The 20,125-nt window shown below is 42.0% G+C and overlaps 1 protein-coding gene across 3 annotated transcripts in view; it reads right to left on the bottom strand.

Moving 5' to 3' along the window:
- LOC144782330 (inter-alpha-trypsin inhibitor heavy chain H3-like) overlaps positions 1-20,125 on the bottom strand; it is a 397,194-nt gene that overhangs the window by 334,777 nt on the left and 42,292 nt on the right. For all 3 annotated transcript variants that reach the window (XM_078661645.1, XM_078661643.1, XM_078661644.1), the window contains exon 2: positions 2,804-2,919. In XM_078661645.1, coding sequence (XP_078517771.1) covers positions 2,804-2,887 — 84 coding nt within the window. In that variant the 5' untranslated portion in view covers positions 2,888-2,919. The remainder of the gene's footprint in view (positions 1-2,803; positions 2,920-20,125) is intronic.

The following is a 20,125-nucleotide window of genomic DNA, read 5'->3' as shown; positions in this document are numbered from 1 at the left end:
GAATAAAACTTTGTAGATAAATTCCATTGTTTCCTTTACTGTTGAGTATGATTTTACATTTATATATGTGGGTATGCTTTATGTAGTCTTTTAATAAAAAACGAAACATAGAGCATATTAAAGCAAATTGAAATTCTTTTATGGGTATACTTTGTGTCTGGCTGACCGTAATCCACTGATGCATAAATGCAGGTCCACCGGAATTATGCGGCAGGGGGGGCATGTGTGGCATGAAAGAGGGCATATTATGTGGCATAATGCGGCGCATTTTGTACTACTGTTACCTCCTTGGTTTGTAATTTTTAAACGTTAACGCCATCTTGGCCAAAGTTTCACCTCATTAGTACCAGGCAGTCTGCAGTGCAGCGTGTCCGTGTGCACCATTTATTACAGAAGGGTATTGATCAAGCTCGTGTCCAATATTGTATGTAAATCGTTATAGAGATCTGTGCAGAGTCTGTGCCTCTTCTAGGGCAGATCCCAGTCGGAGGCAAAGGTTTTTTCTTCAAGGTAGTTGCAGAACTATGTTATCGCTCACATTTTAATCAGTTTTTCGTGAAATAGCATAGGCCCTTCAGGATTGGTCTAAAGTATGATCGGTGTGTTAGGTCTAGAGTGCTCCTTTTAGGGAGCATTCAGAAGTTGGATTTGTTAAGGACTAAAACAAAGGTGCCAGATCATAGGCGAATGTGAAGTGTGCATGGCTGGTGGCGATAGCCACACAACAAATAGGCAAAACCATAATTTACACTGCTGTGCAACTTCTTCTACTCTTAGAGCTGAGATTTTCGTGAAAGTCTTATAGTCTGAATTCAGCACCTGAGCGTAATAGGACGGAATGTATGAAGCTCTGTGGTTATACTGAATAAGCAGCTACCTATGTTATGCCATCTATTAATGTAATAACTGCACTTTCACAATTGTTTTATTACCCTTCCTGCTTTCTCAAATATGCTTGAAAATGCATGATTTTTCTTCTTTTTTTTTCAAAATTTTCTTGGGGGGGGTTACCCCACCAAACCCCCCTTATGGGGTTCGGGCTCGCTCGGTGCACTCGCTCGCTACGGTGCAGTATGCAAATCACTTTGCGCCTCACCACTTTCAAATGTCACCAGCCGCCCCTGGCACAAAATGCAGTGGCATAAACACTACTCATATTTCATAGTTAACCACGAAACATGGGAAATATTTCCCAGCCTCCTGATTTCATCATCATAATGACAGCCCCAAAGCCACTCTGCAGAGCTTTTAGCATTGCCTGCGCTTCTACTATTATGTGCATGTCGATCATATTATGCAGCAAGGCGTTCTTAATTATCCTGTAAATGTGCAGCACATTCTCTGGCAATGTTATTTTCATCCATTTGAGCAATAAACATTTTTTGAAAAGTTGCAAAATTTGCAGGAAGCTTTTTGGTAAATGCTGTAAAAATTGTCTAGTAAATGCTGCAGCCGCTGAAAGGCATACATCCTCTGCCCCTCACTAATGTGCATTATTTTATCACCAATGTATTCATAAATGATAAAATCTAAATATTGCAATTCAGATCTGTGCTCATTGTTGGCTGTAATTTGTAAAATGGTCCTTTATTGCCAACTAGGGGTTCTGGTGACATTCATAAACCAATCAGTCTTTGGCATCATGGTTTATGATCTCACCAAAGCCCTTCAGAGACACTACTGAAACATTTTGCACAGTTGCTTGTTGTCTATACTTTACTCATTGTATGTCAGATAAAATTACAGCATAAAATAGGGTTTAATATAAATAATACAATCCATTTATCCGAAATAGTTACATTCCTAGAAAATATTCAGTAGAAAAAGTAGTAAGGAAAGACAAAAGATAAATAAGATTAAGATAAGTGTAGAAAAATAATCTTCACTTGCCATGAATATGCAGGGCAAGGTGATCAGAGAAACGTAAAAAGGTAACGAAAAGGAAATAATCATTGCAATTTGTGGTTATTCAGCAAATGGCCTCATTTATGAAAAGTGACGCATCGCTGCGAGAAAACAGTGATGCGTCACTTTTCATTGCGCCCTCCTTGCGACCCCAATGATGCGTCATATTTACAATATGGCGCATCATTGTGCAAGGACTTACAGATACGTCAGTATTTCTGACGTATCTGTAAGCCCAAAAGTTACGCATTGCTGGAGTGTGTCACAAAAGTGACACAACTCCAGCAATGCGTCCTTTCACATGGGGCAAGCCCCATGTGAAAGGACCTGCGTCAGTCTTATCCCTGCTGTGAGGCAGGCGCCAGATTTTGACGCAACGGCGTCCTAGAAGTGACGCAGTGAAATCTCATAGATTTCACTGCGTCACTTCTATGGCCTTTCTTGCGTCAATACGCCCCTCTTGCATACATTATACCTGGCGCAGGTATAATGTGGCGTAGGGGTTTACAAAGTGACGCATCTACCTAGATGCGTCACTTTGTAAATATGGTGCAACAAGGCACATTTTTTATGCTGCTGGTGCGTCACAAAAAGTGACGCACCGGCGGCGCAAAACTGACGCAAGGCCTCATAAATGAGGCCCCTGGTTTTTATTCAATTAAACTCAAATGTCTGCAAGTCATTGGCAACATTCCAGGATTTGTAACCATTCATCCTTTGATTAAATCTTTGTAAAGTGGCTCACTAAATAGCCCAGGCTAGAACTCACCAAATGAAACTGTAATTTTTCATATTACGGAAAATATCATCACGTTTGTTTTCTCTGAAAGAGTCACAATTGCAAATTCCTAATTTTGTCAGGCATACATTTATTGCTCTAAATATATTGTAAATTCACCTCGCTCTGATGTGATTCGACGGCCACAAACTCCAGTAGCGCTGAAAGGCCAATCAGGAGGCAGCGCAACACAGTCCACCGCATTGTGTCCTGAAGAGGAACCGAAGGCTCTTGCTCTGCTCAATAACAAATGAGAGAAAATTGTACAATCATACAAGAGTCTGTCATGTTAATATGTTTTATGGTGGCTTGGACTTTTTCGGCAAACCAAGTCACAGAGATACAGAAAGAAGTTTTTTTTTTTTTTTTTTTAAATATTGACAAACAAAAAGGGTGCAATGTTCAAAGCAAATAGCCCAGAATCCGAGTCTGTATTCACATGTTTTAAACGCGAATGAGAATCCTCACATAACTGATCGCACGTAGAGTGACCAACTGGCATAGGTGCAACTTCAGGACAGTGAGTGTAAAAATTCAGGACAAAGGGTCAAGTTCAGGACAAAAATTCAGGACAGAAGGTCAAAATTCAGGCCAAAAGTTCGGGACAAAAGGTACATTTTACAGACACATCAGAGGAGGTCGCACAATAGTACATAAGTATGTAAATAGACAACCAACATAAGTAGATGAGAAAATAAGTTTATATTAGGTTGAGACAATCGTGCACTTCACTTTCCGTCTCTGCTTTTAGCTACTTTGGCACCCTTTAGCCCCCTCCCCAGAGGTACATCAAGGTGATTATTCTGCTGTGTTTATTTGTTATTCTGTCTTATGCTGACCTGAGATCCACAAGGGCCAAGAAACATTTGTATCCAACCCACTGAAGCAGATATAGCATGTGCTTAACTACGCCTTTGGCCCATTGTCATTCTTTATGTGATAATCCTCCACAGTTAGAATGACAATGGGGCTGTTCACAGACTGAGCAAGGTTGGGGAGGGGCTGCTGCAGCCGCTAGAGTTCAAAGAGAAATGCAAGCTGGCTCCAATTGTCGCAGGGAAACAGCACAGCATGCTGCCATTGATGGAGCAGGGGACATACAAAAAAAATGTTGTACCCCTTCGAAGTTAGCGACCTCATAACTTTAATGATACTAACAGTGTGACGCATGCAAACTAATCAACAGAATGCACTTAAACACTATACGTGGGAAACTAACTGCTATTTTGCAAGAAATGTAATTTGTTCATAAAATGTGACGTGAAGTAACATAGAGTATGATTAAGATTAAAATTGCATGTATTTATGTGTTTGTATTAGATTTATATTGTGGCATAGAATGCGGATGGTAAGTAAAATCGCTTTAAATTGTTGCATTTGCTAGGTAACACCTAAAACTGGAAATTAGAATGGTGGGTGTTAAACAGAAGGGCTTAAGTTCTATATCTAATTTTTCTTATGCTTACTTTCATGCTAGTTCCCATGAGGGCCTGGTCGGTCCCGTCTGAAAGTGGCTGATATTAAATGCGACTGCGCACGGAAAAATCAAAGATGGCACCCACACATGGGCAGAGCAGTTGATCAGTCACGAGTGCATGGCCTATGTCTGGAGTGAGAGATGTCAAGGCCAGCTTGGTCTGTTACAGGAGTTGTGCCAAAAGAGACTATTTTTAAAAAGCCTGGGAACTGATGAGCTATGAAATATTGATTCGGAGAAAATGTTACAAATGTTAACTAAACATCAATGTGAACAATTTATGAAATCATGAGAACCTCTGGGATGAGTCAGGACCTTACGAACTGGTTTGAGCTAGGAGGACAATGAGGTGACCCTCGCCACCTCTCCAATGGACCAATCAGGATTGAATGTAGCCCTTAAAATGTTTCAAATGCGGGTGTAGAAAGTTAATGAAAGGGTATAAGATAGCCTGTGCTTGTGATGGATGAGGCTGCTATTTTCACACCTTTGCTTAGCACAACATGCTGCCAGTTGAGACGATTCTTCTATGATGCAAGAGACTTTGACATTTTCTGAACTTTAAATTCTGATGGGGATAAGGAACGAGACAGTAGCGGGAATTTTATCTCGGGAGGGATACGTCTGAGGAGGTTCGAGGGACAGACAGACAGCTTGGGAACCTATCCTGTGATCTATGGTTCATGTTCTGGTGAACCATTTTTCGCCATCGCCCTATGGCTAGGGGTTAATGAGTATTTTCCGTTTTCCTTACTTTCTATGTTCAAAATTAATTAAATAATGCTCAAACTATATTAAACCAATAAAACTTATGCAATATAATTTTTCTCTTTAAATGAGTTGACATAAAGTCGTTTGAAAATATAAATTTGAGTTTGTGTTTATTAAAGTAAAGTCATGACGAAAATAAATGTTAAAGCTTTTAATTTGTGATTCAGCTGGACTTAATCGCCATCAACTGATTCCTACTAGTTGGTCCATCGACAAATAGCGGAGTACCTTGATGATTTGGAACTGATAACTATTAAGGCAAATTGTATATAATTTATATGATTAATATTCCTTTATTAATGTTTGCAGACGATACTTTAATTCTGTCTAAAACACAAGTTGGTCTGCAAAGAGCCCTTGACCGATTTAGCCATTTTTTAAATTACCATGATCTTGTAGTCACGTGGACAAGACCAAGTTCATGGTCTTGCACAAAAATAAAACAGTGAAAGCCAGAGTAGAAATGAACAAAGTGTCCCTCGAACAAACTGGCTCATTTACTTACTTAGGGGTTACAATGGGTAAAAGTTTGAATTGGAAGACACAGATGGATTTGCTGGTCTTAAAGCACAACCAATTAGCAGGGGCCCTCCTAAAAGAACACCGTCTATCCCAAACCAAACCAGTAGCTCCAGTTTTGGCCATCTACCAAAGGAAGTTTAAAGCCTCAATATTTTATGGAGCTGAACTCTGGGGATTCGAAAAGTTAGTTCCTCTAGTCCAAACTCAGAATACGTTTTTGAGAGCACTGACTGGTCTTCCGCCATCGACACCACTTAGACCGCTATTGTTGGATCTTGGGCGTATTTATTTTGAGGAGGCAGCGGGTTATAGACCTCTTGCCTATTGGCGACGGCTTTGGACCACCCCAGAGTTAGCTGCCTACGCGTGTGCTCTTAAGTATATTAGAGATGCTGATAAATCCAATAAAATCTCGATTTCCAGTCACAATAAAAATATTGAAACAGTAGAAATAACAAAAGAAAGAACAATTCTGTTACTTCATATCACGATCTTAAGTGCCTCAATGATTCCTCGTTTACAAACAATCAGTTGGATAAAAGTCTCTGCTAATTGGGTATGGAGGATTTTAACTTGTGACTCTGACATTATGTACAGGAATCCTGCAGGAGGTGCCTTCGCCCAGTAAAGTTTCTTATCAACTTTGTGAAGACAGACATTTAAGAAGAAAGGGCTTAGATCAGACAATATGGAATAGCTGAATGTGTTTGTGTATCTTCCCTGTAAAACCTATGCTCCCATTTGCACCTCTTCATGTGCTGATCCTATTCAGAGTAATGGGCAGCGAGTCAGCCTAACTCAGTCACTTGCTAACTTCACTTTGAACAGCTCCATTTTGCTCTTCCTCAAAGAGCACACCTGCATACAAGATAGTTATCCTTAGTGCCAGTGTCCTTGTTTTTATTGTATTTTTATTACTTTAGTGTTGCCTTGGTGTTTCAAGCCTGATGTGACAGCAGGATTCTTTTGGCCAGTTTTTTTTTTAATGAGCACAAGGAACATTCCAGCCTTATTGGTTCCTGTCTCCTAGTAATGCTGTGGTATATTCCTTTTGAAGAAACCTTTGCGCGTCTGATGGAGGTTATTTTACAGCATACCAAATTGTATCCATTTGATTATCCTCTTTTAACTATGAGTGCAATGAAGTCCACTTATAACTTCACTTCTCTATGTCATGCTTGTGTGCATTTTAACTGGGACTACAGTTACACTAGTGAACCAATAGTCTGTATGCTCTGTTGTGTGGATCTCTGGTTTCCTTTCAGGGATCTTCGATTTGGATATTATATAGACTTTTACATATTATATTACTAGTTGAAGCTTTGAAGCTGTGCCAGTGATTCCAATTTCTTTATCTATCTATCTATCTATCTATCTATCTATCTATCTATCTATCTATCTATCTATCTATCTATCTATCTATCTATCTATCTATCTATCCAGCCCTGTCTATCTGCCTACCAATCTACCTGTCTGTCTATCTATCAGTCTGGCTATCAGTCTACCTGTCCACCTACCAGTTGGTCTGTGTATCGATCTTCCTGCCTGTCCATCTATCTACCTTCTATCTATCGACATATCTTACCATCTCCCTAATCACCTGTCCATTTATCTCTTTTTGCCTATCTATCTTTTCAAATCTATCTATCTATCTATATATCTATCTATCCATCTATCTATCTATCTATCTATCTATCTATCTTACTAAGAAACCCTCTCTATTTATCTAACAAGGTCCATCTATGCAACCACCAATCTACCTTTGAAACACTATTTATCTATACAACCCTTTTTTATGTCAAGCATTCAAGACCTCTTGTACATACTTTAGTATATACTTTAGTATATATACTTTAGCACATACTTTAGTATATACTTATATGTGTATGTACTTTGTGGGCTGTGGAGATCAGCCCTAGGACTTGTCTGCTTCTGCTTAGGGACTTTATTTTCTGTACAACTGCCTCTATTTAACTGTCTTGACAGAAAAAGACCAGCAGAGGTCAGTAAAATACCAGAATTGATTTCTGCTGAGGAACTTTCTTTTTTAAAAAAATTCTGGCAACTGCCTCTGTTTAACTTTCTTGATAGAAAACGACCAGCAGAGGTCAGTAAAATACCATAATCACTTCAGCACTCTCTAGATTCCAGTCCATAGAAATTGTCTTTCATGAGCACCCATAGACACTAATATTTTTTTCAATTTTTTTGTTTTCCGTGATATGACCACCAAAGGCATTGCTTTTATATTAAAAACAGAGCTTTGGACTATACCATTTCCAGCTGAATGGCAAAATTTCTCTCCATGTGTTCCCATTCCTGGTGTGTGACGCAGTTTGGTGCTTAATTTCCCTGCATGCTAAAGAACAGTAGATGTTTCAGCACACAGGCTAATGTGCTGCATTGCTAAATACATCTAAGGTCCCAAAGGCGAGACCGATTGCATTGCAAATCCTTGTTAGATTTGGCCTGCACAGCGCTTGTGATGTGCTTGTGAAATCAATTGTATTCAATATAAATCTTAAAAGGGGCATATATCCTGCCCCCTTGCTTTTCATGGATTCCTGTGATTACCACTTAATTTTCCTCGTCTCTGTTGGCTGCAGCATGCTATTTTCTTTTGTTCCTCATGGTGTTCTTCTGCGCTTTTCCTATCAGTTTCGCCTGTCTGTAGTATTGTTCCCGTCAACTTTTGGGCACTTTTTTTTATAATGGTTTGCCTGCACACAGCAATCTCCCCTGTCGCTGTGCTTCTCCACCCTATCACTCCCCCCCTGGCTGCACACATTTCAAGAGTGCTTCTTGGCTCCGTGTGTTTTTAACCGTCTGCACAAGACAACTGTTCATATTCTACTTTCTATATCGGACTCCTGATGTAGGGACGAAATCAACATCTGTCTTTACACCTTTCGGATTGCTACAAGAGACTCTCATATAGACAAGAGTTACAGGGCAGGCTTTATACAGATATACTTTCTAAATCTACCAGTTTTTGCCTAGTTATGTTTAAATTTACACAATGTTAACATGGCCGACGCCACATGGCCTTGATGTATACCTTCTTTGAGAATCGGTGCATTTCCGTTTTTAGGTCGAGCTGACCTAGCTTTCAATGCGAAAGCATTGAAAGCTGTCAGCAAGACAACTAATGTTGCCCGTTTTTGGGAATGTGGACAAGAAATATGCACGAGCGCAGATTGCACCTCGTGGGCGCGCACGGCGCCGTGCCTATCTCCTGCCTCGAAGCTCCACCACCACACACGCATGCGCATACACAGAGACACACACAAGCGCCCATGCATGTACCCATACATCCAGAGAACCTATCCCCGCCGTCGCATACACACACACACACACTGCATACACAGAGACACAAGCGCCCATGCACGCATGCACCCATACATACATACATACATACAGAGAACCCACCCCCGCCGTCGCATACACACACATGCGCGCGCACACACACACAGCACACACACAAGCGCACAAAGACCCCCGCCGCCCCACCAGACCCGCCCCACTCACCATGTTCTTTGTTCGTGTCCCTCGGCAGCCATCCGGTCATTCTGGGCAACAGGCGGGTGCCGCGCTGAGACGCAGTCACGCAAATCATCCGGCGGGCACAGGAGCGCGGGGTAGACTCCCGCCTGCTTCCTGTATTTGTCTGGCCCCGCCCCCCGTCCCAACAAAGGTTGCCTGGCTTCCTGTTTTCTTCCCTGCGTGCAGCGGGGTCCGTGGCTGTGCCATTAACTCCCTCCCTCGCGAAAAAAAAAAATCTCCTCAGATTGTCCGGGCGCGCCAAGAACTTGTTTTCTTGTCTGATTTTCCCACCGGCAGTGTGGTTTGTATTCTGTATCTGTTGTATTTTTCAATGCAATAAAACATTTAATATATATATATTTAAATTGGAGCCTGCGCTAGAGGGCTGGAGCTCTAATCAAGTACATTTCAGTGAAACCATTGCTGGTTCTAGGACTTCTCATCGTAGGACAGGCTTCCACCAACTTAAATGAGCTTTCAAGCATTGGCATAGGTACAAGATGTCTGCCACGGTGATATCAGACGCTGATCATTCTGTTAGAAGAGTATCATTTTTTCCAGCCTCCTTGGTAGCAACAGTTTTCTTTTCTGGATTTCTTACACAGTCGGCTGTGGAGGATGTTATGAGCTAATGATTGTCTCACTTCTATTTGACAGGTGCATTTGTCACTCATGTCAATAACACAGGTCACATGCTAAAGGAAACCTCTTGTAATTGTCCGGACACAACTTAAGTATATGATTCATCTGTGTTCTCTAAGTGTCGCCCTGTCCTACTGTGTGAGTCATGTGTATTTTCGTCGGCCTTGGAGTTAATGTCCCCCTGTGCCGGTGTGTACGTTACATGTATCTGCATGTCAGTGTCACTCTGTCCTAGTGAGTGAGTCAGTTGCATTCTTGATCTCAGTGTCTGCGGCCCCTGTCCCAGTGTTCGAGGTGTGTAATTTAGATGTCAGTGTCACTGTCTTTCTCCCATTGTGTGAGTCATCTGCATTTTCTGTTTCAAGGTTGTCGTGCATCAGTGTTCGAGTCACGTGTACTCTCCCTGTCACAGTGTGTGAGTTGTATATATTTTCAGTCTCATTGTCGGCGTCTCCCTGAACCTGTGCGCGACCCTTGTGTGTTCTCTATTTTGGTGTCTCCCTGTCCCCCTAACTATGCAGTTTGGATTTGTTGGGACTGTCCCCGTTTTTCGCCACCTGTCCCGGCAGAGCTCAGTAAATTCAACACACGTCCCAGTTTTGAGGGAAGGTCAGCTGATCACAGAGGGAGGCAGGTTTTCACATGTTCCTATGAAAGATCAGTTAGCAGCTCTTCTCAGAAAGCAATTTAATTAACACAGTCTAAGTTTTCCACGTTGGTGAGTGCTGTCAGTCCAATCAAACTGTGTTTCTCGGTTGATAAAAAATCGTTGACCTTCTCCTATGTTTGTTAAATGTCCTAGTTTTTTGTTTTTGTTTTTATGACCTGGTCACCCTACCCCGTGTGCGAGTCATGTATATTCTCATTCTTAGTGTCTCCCTGTGCGAGTCACGTGCATTCTCGCGTTCCATATCCCACAATGCCTGCTGCATGCCTGCCATTACTCAGCGATGTGACATTGCCCTTCATTAGGCCCACGAAGGTTCCATAATATGTGGTATTCTGTCATAAAAATAGCAAGTAACTGACATTTATATGAGCAATAGGAAGGAAAAAGAAATATTCCCTCTAACTCAACCAAAACTGAAGTGTATCATATTAATAGGACCTTTTTATCGCTCTCGTGAAAATTCAGCAAGTCTGTGTTCACCGTCTCGCTTCCAAACTGTGCAATTTGCCTGGCTTTTTGAAAAAGTATGCAAATCTATGCAAATGAAGAGTTGCACTGAGTACTAAGCATTTAACTACTATAGAATTCCGGGAACGTTCTTTCTTCCCTGCTCGGCAGATAACACCTCATCTCCTCTTCCTTCCCTCGCATTTATTGTTCCAAATTCTTAAAGCCTTCTAATATCTAAGGAGAAAACTGGATAATTCTAAAGGCACGTGGTGTCTTTACAGCGTCGTCGACACAGCTTGTTCATGCAACCATGCAGCGCGTGGAACAATGGTCCGTTAATGTCTCGTGCACTGACTGGCGTTACCAGTTCTACTGCTAGCCTTGCTCGTACCATGTAGATGAGGCTTGCCTCGACGTCTTTCATAATTTTGATTACAAATATTCACCAAAGAAATGCAGGCAATGTAAGGAATGCCATACCCGACGTCAGGGAGCGCTCTCGCATTCCTTGGTGTGTGGCACCAGGCCATTAGGTTTCATTCAGAATCCAGGAATGCAAGTGCCAGCAAACACTTAGGTGTGGGCACAGATATCGCTGCCCATTGAAATGTGGCAAATCTTCTACGCCATAGGCAAAGTAACCTCCAGTGGAACTGTTTACTTCCTGAGTCATCTTTGTTGAAGTTATGCAAAAGGAGAACTTCGTTGTATCACCTGAGAAGACAAGCACTGGCGTTGCCAATAGGTCTCGCAGTAGGAAAGTTGGAGCTATTGGTTTTGTAAATGACAAAGCCCTTTATGTTTTTAAAATGAAAACAAAAATAAAAGGCATTGTTATTTGCAATTGTAATAGCTCAAACTCTCGTGAATGCGAGACCTATTGCATTGCAAATGCTTGTTTAAGTAGAGGGTGAAGGGGTTATTTCCCTCTATGCTTGTAAGTCATGGGATCTCACATCATGCAGGGCCATTTTTCATACATTAACCCCTTCGACGCTCATGACGAGCCCAGCTCGTCATGTAGGGCCCATTGATTTCAATGGAAAGTCAATGGACCTACATGCATACCCCTTAGCAGCCAAGTGGTTAAGGTTCAGAGGAGCTCCTGTTGTTCTTCGAGTGCAATGCGCACATCTGTATGTTATAGTGGGCGCACAATGTGACATTCATTCCTCCCCACATCTCTGTCACCCTTCCCATCCTGGTGTGCCCAAGAACTCTCAGAATCAGGTTATGTTGTCCAAGGGCGTCGCTTTCTTTATTCACATCAATCAGGGTACTTCACCCCAGCCCATTACAATAGTAAACTTATCCTCCAGGGATACATCAGATTTATTCACAGCTTCACAGTTTATCAACATCAACATGTTTCAGGCAGTAAGAACATTATTCATGACATTGCACTTCATCTTCAACTTGGCTGTACACTTGACCTTGGCCGTACACTTGAATATGGCCAACGGTATCTAGGGCATACTGGACAGCATGTCGATCAGAGTATTTGTCCGAATTAGCATGTTGTGACGTGCTGCAGCGAGATGTCTAACCTATTCAACCTCCTCCTCAGTTTCAGATTTATGAACCTACAATTTGTATTCTTGTGGTCTGTAGTGTCTGGAAGAGGGAACGCCGGTAGAGACATTATGATTAACACCTGTTTTCTGCCAGTTAGGCATGAGCCATCCTGGGCACACTATGTAGAGTGGATAAAATGTTGCCATTCGCTACATACCCATAATACAGAGATGCAATATTAATGAGCCTCTCGGAGAAGCGCATAGTTTAGAAGCGTTCTCGTGATGAAATGGAGCGGGGTTTTTAGCCCCCAAATTACATTACTGTTGGTTCCAAACTTTTGGGAAGTCGTTTGGATTGAACATCATGGAGGGAGGGGTTAATGATCTATGATTAGAACGCCCACACATTCTTTCTTTTATTTCTGAAGTCTGTCTGGCTACAACCACAAAACAATTCTAGTCCTGTGTTGCCTCTTCAAGAGGTTTGGTCATCTTAAAAAACGATTAAAATGGTATTATTTTACAAGAAATACCTCTGTGCACTCCCTCTGCCTCCTAAGGCTAGCTAATTGACAGAACAGCTATCAACATCTGCAAACATAATTGCTTGTCCAAGCAGATATACTGATGTATTCCCAAAGCAGCTGAGGTGAGTGGCACAATGAGCTAAATGATCATTATGGGCAAGCCAGGCAGTGGACGCTTTCTTCTATTTACTCTGACTGGATGTGCCAAGCACACGAAAGGGGCATTAGGCGAACTGCTGTCAAACTCCAAAGAGGATCACAAGGTATCTATGTGATGGGCACCACAACCTTCATATCAAAACGGGTTATTCTAAAACTAAGATGGAATATTACTACATGGAATTTAAAGAACCCCAGGGCATATTATCATACACGGCATTAACATTATCACCGCTTTAGCGGCAGAAAACTGCCGCTAAAGCGGCGATAATGGGCTTGATAATACACCGTAGAGAATTCCCATAGAAGCCCATGTTCACACCAGAACATGGGCTTCTATGGGAATTCACAAGGGCATATTATCAAGCCCATTAACGCTAAAGTGGCAATAATGTTAACGCTGTTTCTTGATAATATGCCCCCCCCTTCCTCTCCTATCTACCTCAATTGTTTGCTTTTGGTCTGCTCATTATGTACATGTATATTTATATGTTGTATGGTTTTTGTTTACCTCTTTTCATTATTGCTTGTAAAGCGCTCTGATATCCGCAAGGATTTGGTTCGTGCTCTATAAAACTTTCAAAATAAATAAATAAATAGTGAAAGATAAGTCTGTTCAACTGGTGATCTGAGAAATGTCAGGCGGCAATGCAACCAGTTTTTGGGATATAAAGGGCCTTTGGCATTTAGGACCGTGGGTTCCCTAGCGTGCCCTGTGTGTCGTGCCCTGTGTGTCCTCCTCAGCTTCTGCTCACTCCTACTACAGCTCCCAGAGTGCACCTGGAGTGCCTAGAGGCTGCCCAGTACTCAATTAAGTTGATTACAAATGTCTCCATGGCAGGTATGAGCAGTTCTTCTGGGATGGGATTGTTTTCCATGCGTCCTTGCCGATCAGCAGTTGGGTGTGTGTCTGTAACAGAGCTGGGGAGCCAGTCTCAGTAAGACCTCAGCACATCCGGCTCCATCTGACCTGTGTGCCCCTCTGCAGCTCAGCATGGCCTACACTGCTTTACCCCCCTCCCCCACCATCCACTTGTCTTTTAACCCCGTCGTCATTGCATCCCCTGTCCTCTTGGTAGCTTGCTTTGGTATTGCTTCTACCCTGGCCCCCTGCCTTGCTTGTTTATTTCATTTCATGGCAGCCACAGAGCGTATGTCTCCCTGCTAGTCTGCTCAGAGTACCACAGTCCACTGAGTCTCCAGGCACCTGTGTACACTCGTCAGTGACTGCAGACACACCTTTTTGCATGCAACTTGTAACTACAGTTTATGCTGTTTTATAGCAATCGTAATGTGGTTCCTACATTGTAATGCCTCGTACCCTCAGGACAGGGTAGAGGTCATAGGATAGTTAGTTCATGCAGCTACTGCAGAGCTCCCTCTGTAACATCTAGGTCACAAATTCTGATCTTGAAAATATAGTTCAGTGGGTTATGTACCAGTTGCAAATATTGGCATTTTATTTGTTTGGCTATTTTTTTAGATGATTTTTGCCTGATTTTTTAGATGAGCGCAACAACAGTGTTTAATGCTTAAATATGCATTAAAATGAGTAATACCAACTGCCCATGCCATTCATATCCTTGAGTGGGATAGAATACTCTTAGAATTACCACGATTGTGGGAGACCTATGGTTAGTATTTGTCTTAGTACTGTCATCCCCACCACATGCAAGGTCAATGGGTGGCACAAGTAGCAGTGGCCTCTTGAGAAGGGCGCTGGCACCTATATATTTTAAACAGATTAAGCACTAATGCGATCTATAGTATAGTAAATAGACTGTATATTTCAAGTGCATAATCTATACTTGTTTAAGAGCACCCAACATGGTCACCATGGTAGTAACACATGGTGTGTCTTTAATCATGGCCTTGTACACTTTTCATATGCGGGAAGTACTTTGCAATGATATAGAACACAATATTCTCCCATATGTAGTTCAGTTTGTGACATTGTGAAATAGAAGATATCACTCACACTCACTCATAGACATACAAACACATACAAACCCCTACCTGCCCAGTGATCCAAACACCTATGATGTGCCTTACAATCGACTATAGCTGTGCTACAAACATCACCTAAATCCACGACTCACCCAGCAACTAGTGTACAATAGACAGTCTTCACATCACACATTCTACACACTTTTATAATCAATTCCATAATCAGCTACTAAAAAGCACCTTCCACCCAACAATATTTATTACACACCACTTTTCAAAATCTACATATAATTTGTCTTGGTCAAACAGAATACTGTAGGAAAATTCACTGACACCGTTACATAGATCCCCTACACCCACCAAATCGCCTTTGCATTCAAACATGCTTTTTAAACAATGTTATTTTGGAGACAGTTTCATACAGCGCCAACATCACCCGAAGTTACAGGAGTCCTTTATATTACCACGAGTTACTTAACCCCTTTCCTATGGCCGCGATTTTGCGGCAGTGCGGCACTTCCGCAAAAGGGGCACGGCCGACGGCAGCACTAGCGAGGTAGTGCTCCCGTCGGCCAACGGCCGACAGAAGCACACAAGGGGTTAATACACACACACAGGTAAATAACACATTTAAACCAGCTTTTCACAATTTTATTTCAGAGTCAGTTTTATGTAGCGCCAACATGACCCGAAGGTACAGGACTGCTTTATACAACCACCAGGTACTGCACAATATATTGCCTTTCTCAAAAAACAAGTCATAACGCTTTTATGGAGTTTCTTTAACTTATATTGCACAGCTGCTCACAAACATAAAACTTAGCAATGTTTGTCTTAGCAAGCTTCTCTATTTATCTATCTTTGGAACCCTATCCATTTGTAATAAAGATTTACAAAAACATTACGAAAAAGCATTAGCGAAGGCAAGAGGATTGCACCAAAGCTGTACCAATTGACTGTTTTAGGTCTGGTGTTGGCCAAGACCTTCGGATTTTACTAAAAATTCTGTATAGCATAGTTACTTATATGAATTTTTGGCCAGGCTTCATCCATGCGAAGCACGCAATGGTCACCCCGCTATTAAAAAAAACGACCGCGGACCCAAATGTTGCTTCTAACTTTCGCCCTATTTCATTATTGCCTGCATTCTCTAAAATCCTTGAGAGGCACATTCATTTGCTCTTGTCACAATTTGTGGCAACTCACAATCTTCTTCATCCCTCCCAGTCTGATTTTCGTCCGGGTTTCTCTAAAGAAACCACTCTTCTAGGAGTGACTGAGAATCTTTGCTTGCTACTGGATCGAGGTGAAACGGCTGCACTGATATTACTTGATCTCAGTGCAGCCTTTGATACTGTATCGCACAGCATCCTTCTTAATAGCCTAGCTTCCTTTGGCATGGGCGAAAAAGCCCTGAACTGGCTTACGTCTTTTCTCACGGATCGTACTTTCCAAATTTTCTCTCACACGTCCACTTCCAATACTTATGTATCCCCACATGGTGTGCCCCAGGGTTCTATCCTTAGTCCCCTTCTGTTTAATCTTTACGTTATTCCCCTGGCCCATATTGCACATCGTTCTGGTTTAAATTTATTCACTTACGCTGATGATTCTCAAATTGTTTTTTCCCTATCCCAAGCTGACTCTACTTCTTCTTCTTCTCTGCAAACGGGTCTGGATGAATCGCAACTTTCTTAAATTAAACAGTGGAAAGACTGAGGTATTAGTATTCGGAAACAAACCTGGTCTTTGGAGCCCGAGACACTGGCCATCGGCCATGGGTTCCTTGCCCACTCCATCAGAACGAGTACGTAATCTCGGGGTCATTATCGACAAGGGTCTATCTATCAAAGATCAGGCTAACAAAGTTGCAGCCACCTGCTTTACCATCTTACGGTGGCTGAGAAAAATCTTCTGGATATTACCTCCTAACACCCAGAGATCCGTGATGACGGCCTTGGTGACTTCCAGATTGGACTACGGCAACGTGCTCTATCTGGGGTCTACCAAGGCGGTCATACGCCGTCTCCAATTGGTTCAAAATGCTGCTGCATGGCTTCTCTGTGGTTGCCAAAAACGGGATCACATCACTGAGCGACTGAGGGAGCTTCACTGGCTCAGCCTTGACAACCGTGTAAAATTCAAGGCACTGTGCTTTATGCACAAGATCAAGATTGGAGTTGCCCCCTCTTATCTTCAGTCCCTCGTTACACCTTATATCCCTGCCCGTTCACTTCGCTCTTCTTCCCAACACTTATTCTGTATTCCTAAGTTCAGACTCTCGAGAATGGGCGGCAGCTCCTTCGCAACCCTGGGACCCAAACTTTGGAACTCACTTCCCTTGGTTCTACGGATGGAGAACTGCCACATCCGTTTCCGTAGAGCCGTGAAGACCTGGCTTTTTGTCCAATAATTTCTCCTGGGATTGTATTTTGCTGCAATTGTCTTTCAGCGCCGGGAAACCCTTACGGGTAGCTGTCGCGCTATATAAACTTAATAAATAAATAGTCTGCTGTGTCCTTTGCATTTTTCTTCTATCCACTCCTGCATGCATCATGAGACATTGTGTCAGCCCACTTAAGCCCTTGGCTGACCACACTGTCATTTATGGCATGTCGCCCTTTCACAAGGAGCACATTAACACACAAAGCAGTTTCCTTCAGTGCTAGGGACTAACTACTATGGTAAAGTTTATTTTTTGTAGACCAACTAAATATTTTTGGTTTTTCTTTCAAGATTGATTAGGGTTTGACTGCTTTACCAACAAAAATGTTTTGCAAGAACCATGACAGAACAAATCAAGAAATACCAAAGCCTAATGGCTGGCAGCTAAAGCCAGACCTGCAGGCTTTCCCATTGCTTTTTTGAAACATGTGATCTGTATTCTATTTATGGCCAATGACTCTAATGTGTCTCCTTTGTATCTTACATTTCAAATTTGAAGTGTTTTATGTTCCACTTGCACCTAACCCACCAAGTACATTTCTGGGATGGTTTGATGTAGTTTAAAAAGTATTTAAAAATAACTGAATTGCAATCTTAAATAAAAATAATTTATATGTGAAATATGTGGAAACATTGTTCTGCTCAAAGTCATAGTTAAACTCTTTCTTATTTTGTCAAACAATATTGGTTACAAAAAAAGCAAAGCCTCCACTGCAAAACGAACTGATTATTCTAGCAAGTTGTATATTCACTGCTGCACTGAAATATGTTGTTCTAATTTAAAATTAAGCTCAGGGCTTAACATTTGAATTCATGCTGCACCGGCGGTAAACGCATTCCCCTATCTAGTATGGTGCTGACGACTTCAAAGTTTCCGTATGCAGACATCTCTCACAAATGCACAGCTACAGTGCAAAATAAAAATGTGAAAAAGCAGATTTTTATCAACCTCCTCTGATTGCTGAACGAAATGTCCCAGGATGAGTGATGAAGCTCATACTGTAGGCCTTTTTCCTTATCTTTCTCATTCCTAAGACATTCCTTATTCCTTCTGTCCTCGCCCTCCAGTGGTTGAAGTTTACTCACGTTTCATTCTGCTTTTGCTAAAACTTTGCTAACGATTATAGCTGTGCAATTATTAAAACATATAAACATCTCTTAACAACGTTTCATTAGCTGGGCTGTCTGTGCAAACAGTGTGCCAGGGTTCGCAAGAGCAGTGCCGCAGCTGTGAACCAAAATAACCTCCTAAATGATATCCATGCCTAAACCGTTAGGACCCTGATTATAAGTGGGGGGGAGGGGAGGGTCAAATTTCGATCCAAGTACCAACAGGGTTTTAGTAGGGCTCGGAATTCAGGGGCATATTATCAAGGGGGTTTATCTCCACTTTTTTGGCTTTAAAAGCCAAGAAAGCGGAGATAAAATTATCTCCCTATTACCAAGCTGTCGCTAACACCAGTTAGTGACAGCTAATAGGAGATAGCGACCATCTTGGGCCCCGCTTTGCATGTCAGTGATATTTATCACTAATGACATGCAAAGTGGGCGTGCCAAGATGTTAGCGACTGGAAACAGTCGCTAACATCGCTATCTCCTATTACCAACTTTTGGAGTTATTCGCGCTAAGCGCGAATATCTCCAAAAGCTAACACCTGCCCTGAGCAGTTCTTCACCATGTTATCCAATGGGAGGTGGATAACATGGCTAAGAGCATTTGCTCGATAATGCATGAATATCGCTGACTTTTCAGCGATATTCATGCATTGCGGCCGTTTTTTATCGCATTTGCGATAAACCTTGCTAATAGCAAGGTTTATCTGCGATAAAAATCGCCGATGTGCGGCGATAATTTTTGTCTCTAAACAAGTTAGAGACAAAAATTATCGCTAGTTGTTGGTAATATGCCCCTCAGAACCCAGCGCTAATTATACCCTCCTTCTGTTATTGCTTGACAAATGTCATTAGGTCAATCCTGATGAAATTTATCAGGCGAAAAAGACCAGAATAAAGGTAAAATAGAGAGAACCCGTTGCTTTAAACAACAATGGGGCATATTACCAACAACTAGCGATAATTATCGCGCTGTTGCCTTAGCTTCTATAATTTAATCGCCGTGTAGCGACGATTTTTATCGCTTAGGAGCCTTGATATTATCAAGGTTTATCTCCTAAGCAATAAAAATCGGCCGAAATGCATGAATATCGCTGAAAAGTCGGCGATATTCATGCATTACCGAGCAAATGCTCTTAGCCATGTTATCCACCTCTCATTGGATAACATGGCTAAGAACTGCTCAGGGCAGGTGTTAGCTTTTGGAGATATTCGCGCTTAGCGCGAATATCTCCAAAAGTTGGTAATAGGAGATAGCGATGTTAGCGACTGTTTCCAGTCGCTAACATCTTGGCACGCCCACTTTGCATGTCATTAGTGATAAATTTCTCTGACATGCAAAGCGAGGCCCAAGATGGTCGCTATCTCCTACTAGCTGTCGCTAACTGGTGTTAGCGACAGCTAGGTAATAGGGAGATAATTTTATCTCCGCTTTCTTGGCTTTTAAAGCCAAAAAAGCGGAGATAAATCCCTTGATAATATGCCCCAATGTCACTTGTTCTCCCTCATTTCTAAGTGGAAACCTAGAATAGGCAGTATTTACCACATCCAGCAAATATCTCCCCCCATACGGCCCACTTCTAATCAGAGCCTGAGAGCTAGAGTGTAGACCACTGTGTGTTGCTGCGGTGGAATGATTGTGCTGTAATGATAAACAGA

The sequence above is a fragment of the Lissotriton helveticus genome, chromosome 9 (genome assembly GCF_964261635.1).
Source record: "Lissotriton helveticus chromosome 9, aLisHel1.1, whole genome shotgun sequence".
Taxonomy (NCBI): Eukaryota; Metazoa; Chordata; class Amphibia; order Caudata; family Salamandridae; genus Lissotriton; species Lissotriton helveticus.
Note: the sequence above shows the minus strand (reverse complement) of the source record. Positions and strands in the feature narration are given on the sequence as shown.